The 7,077-nt window shown below is 41.7% G+C and overlaps 1 protein-coding gene across 1 annotated transcript in view; it reads right to left on the reverse strand.

Annotated features, from left to right (window-relative positions):
• lmbrd1 (LMBR1 domain containing 1) overlaps positions 1-6,080 on the reverse strand; it is a 165,429-nt gene extending 159,349 nt beyond the window's left edge. The window contains exons 1-2 of the mRNA XM_063191038.1: positions 6,000-6,080; positions 168-344 (exon numbers count right to left, since the gene is read on the reverse strand). Coding sequence (XP_063047108.1) covers positions 168-344; positions 6,000-6,068 — 246 coding nt within the window. The 5' untranslated portion in view covers positions 6,069-6,080. The remainder of the gene's footprint in view (positions 1-167; positions 345-5,999) is intronic.
• Positions 6,081-7,077: the final 997 nt, after the last annotated feature.

Raw genomic sequence — 7,077 nt, forward strand, 5'->3', positions numbered from 1 at the left:
ATTTAGATAGTGGGTCCCTAATAGGATTTGTGTAGCGTTCGGACAGGAGGAAGTGCAGATAGAGCCCGGAGGGGAGGGCCATGCTTAGAGAGATCCGATTCCAAGCCCTATCTATCAGGACTTCCGAAAGCAAATGGACCGGACTAAAGAGCCTCGGTCGGTCGTACCTTGTAGGTGCCATTGGGGAATTTCATGAAGGACACCAGGAAGATGTCCACGGGGAGCAGGGCGGACGTTATCAGCGCGACGGCCAGGGCACATATTGCCGTGATGGTGGAGACGACCTCGCTCTCCCGGCGGCTCTGATACTTGCGGATGTAGACCCAGCAGAAAGCCAGGATGACCTGCGGAAAGGGGACACAAAAATATTAGCACGCTGAGTCAGCAGAACATTTCCAGGCAACTGTACAGGCAAAAGCAAGTGTGCAACCCAACGATAAAAAGCCATAAACAGTTTGCCAGTTTGCACTGCAACAAATGCTCCTTTATGTTAGAAATGTAATGAGGAAATCCTCTTGTTCTGTCTTCACCCCGGGCTTCCTCTTTGATGCAGTGAAGCCCAGACTCAATTGAAAAAACACTTTCTATTTTTCTAAAACTTTTCCTATCCCAGACACGATACACAGGCTGTTTCTTATTTCTAAGACTCTTCCTTTTCATATTTAAGCTGTTATAAACAAAGTGCGATGCTTTTGATGAAAAACATGGTAGCTACTGGTAAGCTTTTTCTTTGCTTAAGTTGAGACAAATACTTTAAAAGCATTAGAAAATAAGGCAGAATAAACATCAGCTTAGCTCCTCTAGATCACAGCGAGGTTTAGTGAAATCCGAAGTTTTTTAGGAAGCTAGCCTCCACAATCTCGCTATTTTGTTTTTATTAGATAAACTATTATCAATGTCAGAGGACAGTTTGTGTGGCCAGTCCCACCAGCTACACTAATAAAATTATTTTTTCCCAAATGAAATAAGGGCACTAAATTGCATGGGAAGCCTTACCTAATTAACCCCAAACATTTGTGGGCGAATTAACAAAGAAGAAATCTGAAGAATGCTGTCCTTCGCTTCATTCATTCAGTAATAGATTAACCAATCATGCCTGATTTGAGCATCAATGTGCTTCACTACCACTGCTCCCTGTCTGCAGCAGGTTCTGATGCCCTCAGAAAATTATTCATCCTTTTAAGGCAGCAAGATTTTTTTAGAGAGCAGATTGACCTTAAACCGTTATATCAGAGAAACATCACTGACAGCTGTGAAACAGTTATCACAAAGGACTTGCTCGGGCTACAACAACTTTCTGCTTTGATTAGGTGTTTAATTCTGATGAAGCCAAATATCTCCCCCTTGGAGGATGCTAACAGGCCAATTAAATGCTCGAAAGTATTGCCTTGGGTAAACAAGAGCTGGAGATTGGGGAATGTGGCGGGGGGGACTCTTCTTGTCACACTGTGACCTTTAATTAACCCACAAACAAAACACGGGGCTGAATGTCAATAACTGCTACCTTGGAAACACTGCAGCAAGCAAACTAAATCCCAGTACTATTGTAATTTGCACAAAACTACTTTTTTTTGTTTATCTGGGCTGCACAAGCTGTGCTTTGATAAGACCAAGGTATGCAAATGCAGCGGCGTATTCGTGCAGAGCAGAGAGAGAAGCAAAAACAGTACAATGATGACTCAGGTTTGTTTTGCTCAGTCTTGTTTTGCATATTTGGTAATTTGGTAGATGCAGAGCTGCAGAACATTTGGGGTGGTTATGGAGTCTATACATTTTGTGCCGTTGTACTGTCTCTACCGCCATGTCAGTCAGTGTCGTGCACAGACATTTTGGGGGGCATGTGGAACTTCCAGCTGGGTCATTCCACGTGAAATCAGACACTTTGGGACCCGACCGACACCGATTTCAATCATGCTTGCTGTGCCTGTTTAGTAGCAAGGCAGCACCCCAGAACTGCATTTGTGTGAATCTGACACCAATATTAAGGGAGAAACAGACTAGCAAAGGTTTACATATGAGGATAGGACACTACAGTATATCACGAAAGTGAATACACCCCTCACAGTTTTGCAGATTTTTGACTATATCTTTTCATAGGAAAGCATTAAAGAAATTTAACTTTGACACAATGATTAGTGACCTTTTAACAACATATTTAACCGCTTAAATTTCTTGTTCACTCGGAAAAAAACAAAATACAGCCATTAATGTTTGAACATGTACTCATAAAAGTGAGTACACCCCAGATTAAAATCCGGTAGAGAAGGAGCTATGTTGGCTCGAATCGTCTCGAAATGAAACGAAATGAAAAGGGATGACAAGGGAGGTCATCAGTGTGCGTTTCAACCTTTCTTTGCTTTGAACTTTTAATTTTTGAGTCTGCATCTGGCTTAAATAGATTAGTGTGAGATTTGAATGCAATCCTATGGAGAATATCATGATCTGCTTCAGTAGTCACAGTGCATGTTGACATGCATGTTTCTTTTAGGTGTATTTCAGATTGCCAATGTTGACAGCATTCATGCATCCCCAAACCATGTCAGTCCCACTACCATGCTTGGCTATTGAGAGGATACACCTTTTTTGTAAAACTCACTTGTTTACCACCACACATGCTTGACACCATCGAAAGCAAATTTGTTTATCTTGGTCTCTTCAGATCACACAACATGGTTCCAGTGATCCATATCCTTGGTCTGTTCATCTCTCTTGAGACCAAGATAAACAAATCACAAAAAGACGTCTGTGGTGTTATTTGACAGCTATTTTCTGGCTCTACAGATTACACAAACAGCATGGAATACAACAACCTTCAGAATATGAATTATCATAAATTGAAAAATTAAAATTGAATATCAAAGAAATATATATTTTAAAATGGCCAGTTCCTTGTCTAAACATAGCCTGCAATGCCATGAACAACTGAAATGCTGGTGTTTGGTTCTTTATTGATTTCAGAGATAATGGGACTCAAAAATATGGCATCATGCAAATCACCTAGTAATAATATGGTAATACCATAGTAATATCACATGACAGCATGCCTATCGGAATATGTGAAGGATGGAGATGGTCCATGAGGATGCAGGAAGTTCAGTTTCACCTCTCCAATGCTCGGCATACATTCCTCAACACATGCTAGCCACTAGTTGCCATCATATACAGCTACAACATACCCTTTGATGCTTGAACATTTAGAAAATTCCTTTACTGAGCTTATTCTTTCAACCCTGCCTTCTCTAGATGCTGAAAATTGTCTAGCTTCCACTGTGTCCATTGACAATGGGCAGAAGCCGTGTAGTTTTAGAGTACCTGGAATAGGGACCGACGAGAGTGCAGGGCCTACCAGGAAAATGCCCATTATGCCAGATGGCCAGTCCAGTCCTGTCCCTGACACTACTCTATTACTACTTAATTACAACTCATTTCAACCTTTATGTCCCATTATCTCTGAAATGAATAAAGAACCAAACACCCCATTTTCAGGTGTTGTTTATGACCTTACAGGCTATGTTTAGACAAGAAACCAGCCATTTTAAAATATAAGTTTTTTTGATATTCAATTTTTAATGTTTCAATGTATCATAATTCATATTCTGAAGGTTGTTGTATTCCATGCTGTGTAATTTGTAGAGCCTGAAAAGAGTTTTCAAACAACACCTCAGACATCTTTTTGTTACCTACACTGACTGATATAATCAAGGCTGAATGCATAGTGTCCTACCCTCATATGTAAACCTTTGCTAGTCTGTTTCTCCCTTAATATTGGTGTCAGATTCACACAAATGCAGTTCTGGGGTGCTACCTTGCTACTAAACAGGCGCAGCAAGTATGATTGAAATCGGTGTCGGTCGGGTCCCAAAGTGTCTGATTTCACGTGAAATGACCCAGCTGCCTCACTAGGCTATAGACTAGACTCTAGTTATTGTGTCAGGACATTATTGGCACACGTATTTGATTGTCAAGCATAGATGATAATAGAGAGTAGAGTAGAGTAGAGTAGAGTATCGTTTATTGATCCCAGGGGGAAATTAAGGTGTCAAGTAGCATACACACATACATAAATGAAGACATTGCCCACAAGACGTAACACACATATTACACATAAAATAATCATCATATATAGCTCACTGTTACATATATTTGCCAAGGCATCTCTCTCTCTCTCTCTCTCACTCTCTCTCGCTCACACACACACACACACACACACACACACACACACACACACACACACACACACACACACACCAAAGATAAAGTGTAAAGTATAAAGTGTCCACAGTGTTCACATGTGCCTTAGCTGAGTGGCACATAGAAGCCAAGACAAAGTGGCCATAAAGTGTCCAGGAGTTTTCTATTTTTCTAATAATGCCAACATGGACCAGAGTACATTGTGACAAAAAAATAAAATAATAAAGGGGCATTTTTTGCACAGTAGGGCAAAGGGACGGGTGCTTTAGCACCACCTTGTCCCTATCTGTGCACAGTGCACACCTATGACAGTAATACAGTAATACAGTAATAAGGCTGATAGGCCTATCTGTGCCATGTAACTTATGCAGTCTCTTGCTGTCAGCGATGCTGAGCTACGAGTGCAGGTAGGATTTTATTTTAACTGTGTGGTGAGAATGTGTTGACAACATTTTTCTATCCTTTTGATGAAAAATAAAAATATAATAGCAACAGAGAACGTCTTGGAATCATCAAAAGGGCATCGTAAAAGCTTTCTGTGGAAAGCCCCAATTAAGTTTAGTAAATATAGAGGTGGAGTGTGTGTATAGCTGGATGATTTAAAAAGTACACCGGTGCTATTCAGTTGGCCCTTTCTTATCTGTGCAGGACAGATTAAGTTAATTCCATAGAGGTGTTACACAATCCATGGTGAGTCACCATCGGTCCTTTCATTGTTAATGCTGCACAACAAGTGAAAGCGACAAATGATGCTCAGATGAGCTCTTGCTTGACATCATGAGGTTTCTCGGTTTCTCATTAGAGACAACATTACCCTGTTTCACCTGGGCAGACTTAATCCAACGCTTCAACACCGCAGTCACATTCTACGTGCAAACACTTCTGAGAGCACAACGCTAAAGCCACCCGCCTGTGGTCAGGCAGGATCATCTGAGGCAACACACCCCGTATAGTCCCGTAGTCCCAACGAGTCCCGTAGTAGTAGCCACGCGCGCTGAATGGAAAGCAAGACCTCCTGAGCGGCTTGTATTAAGTAACGTCTAGTAGAGGTGAACCTAATTATTCTTACAGTCTTGTGGGCATGCAACTACTCCGAGACGACGAATTCATAAACAGCACGCGAGCTGCCAGCTACTGTTTTACTGTGCCCAGACTTCACTTTAATCAACGTTGGTCAAGATTGGCCCGCCTATGTATAGCATATGAAGAGTGTTATAACAGCAAGCGCTTCTCTACGTTGACAAAACGTGTGTTGCCTCTCCGACAAGTAGCCTTCTGTTGAATTCGTAATCTTGAAACCCTTCTAGAAAATCCCCTATAGCCTACACCTGCCATGTTACACATGGTCATTGCGCATTCATTCAAAACAAAATCGTGCATTTCAGAAAACAAACAAACAAAGCAAACACAGCTTTTGCTTCCTAATTAAGGACATGCGAGTTCAATTAACAACTGTCATGTCCTGACACGGGCTGTCCAGATTAGATAACTGGCGTTAATCGCCTAGACGGTCATTCATAGAGAAGAGACACCTCTGTATGTCGGTACAATAAATGTCTGTTAAGCAGACACTTCAGATGTTTGCAGTCACTGTCATCTTAATAAAATAAGCGTGATCAGCATTTAGGCCTACTTCCTTGAGGATAACTGATGTGCAAACTTCAAGTCAACAAGCTAGCTTCTGTAGGTAGCCTGCTAGGTACCCAGAGCGTTTAGAGTAATTTTTCCCTTTGTTTTGTCTTCTCGTTTGCACGAGACTTCACACGCCTTCGGAGATTTTGAATGCAGAGTTTCAAATCGTGTCTTACCAGAAGGACAATCGCAAAAATCGACCATCCAGCGGCCGATTCCGTTAGCAGTGCATCAGAAGACGCCATTTTCACTTCACTTCCTGCAACAAATGAGGTTACCCACGTGCTTTGGTTTACGTCACACGGAGGGCGGGGATTTCTCCTCTCCTAGTTTAATGAAGCTTGCTGGTGCAAAATTCTTGACAGATTCTCCCAGAGATCAAAACACAAGCACTCATAGTTTCCCTTCCATGTGTTTATCTGTTTTTATTATTCTCTGTGTGACCATTCTCACCTCATCAGGCACATCACAATAAGTATCTGCCCTTGGCACAAATTAGATAGCTTGGCACTAACTTTGGTTTCTTCCTGTGTATCAGTCTGTCCAAAGTGCCCTTAAATGCCCTTCACCAGGATCAGAAAAAGGGGCTCTTAAGACAATGATTTCATCCCCTAATCTCCAATATTTTACAGTCAAATGCCACTGAGAACCAACCCATTAAAATGATACCAGTTTCTCCACAGATATTTTTCTCATTTATGACTTGCTCCTTCAAAAAAAAAATGTGAATTTGTGGTTGAACATCGCTAGAGTTCTAAACATAGCTTGAAAGTGTTGTGTGACTGTGACACAGAGGGGCATCTTGTGGACTAGACAGTAAAGACAGATGACCTATGGCCTCATTTGAGCCTATACTCAAATGTCAGGCCTGGTGTGATGAGGACATTAATATGGATATTCATTCTGAATCATCAGTAATGATGGCCCTCAGTCAGCTGCCACCGCTGGCTTGTAACAATCGGCTTCCTAAAATACATACGCCAGCACAGCTTTCACTGATGTGCATGTGGGTGTCAACCAGTGTTGCCAGATTTGTCTGATCAAAACCCGCCCAAAAGGTTCTCAAAAAACGCTAAAATGCCCTAAATTCCGCCCATTCTCAACAAATTGCATTGGTTTCTATAGGAACAAAACGGCATATATATATAAAAAAAACGCCAAATGGCCATTTGTTCCCGTTTTTACCCGCAGACGGCCATCCCAAGTAGCCCAATTGGGCGCCCAATCTGGCAACGCTGGTGTCAACAACTTGTG

The sequence above is a fragment of the Engraulis encrasicolus genome, chromosome 24 (genome assembly GCF_034702125.1).
Source record: "Engraulis encrasicolus isolate BLACKSEA-1 chromosome 24, IST_EnEncr_1.0, whole genome shotgun sequence".
NCBI classification, from domain to species: Eukaryota; Metazoa; Chordata; class Actinopteri; order Clupeiformes; family Engraulidae; genus Engraulis; species Engraulis encrasicolus.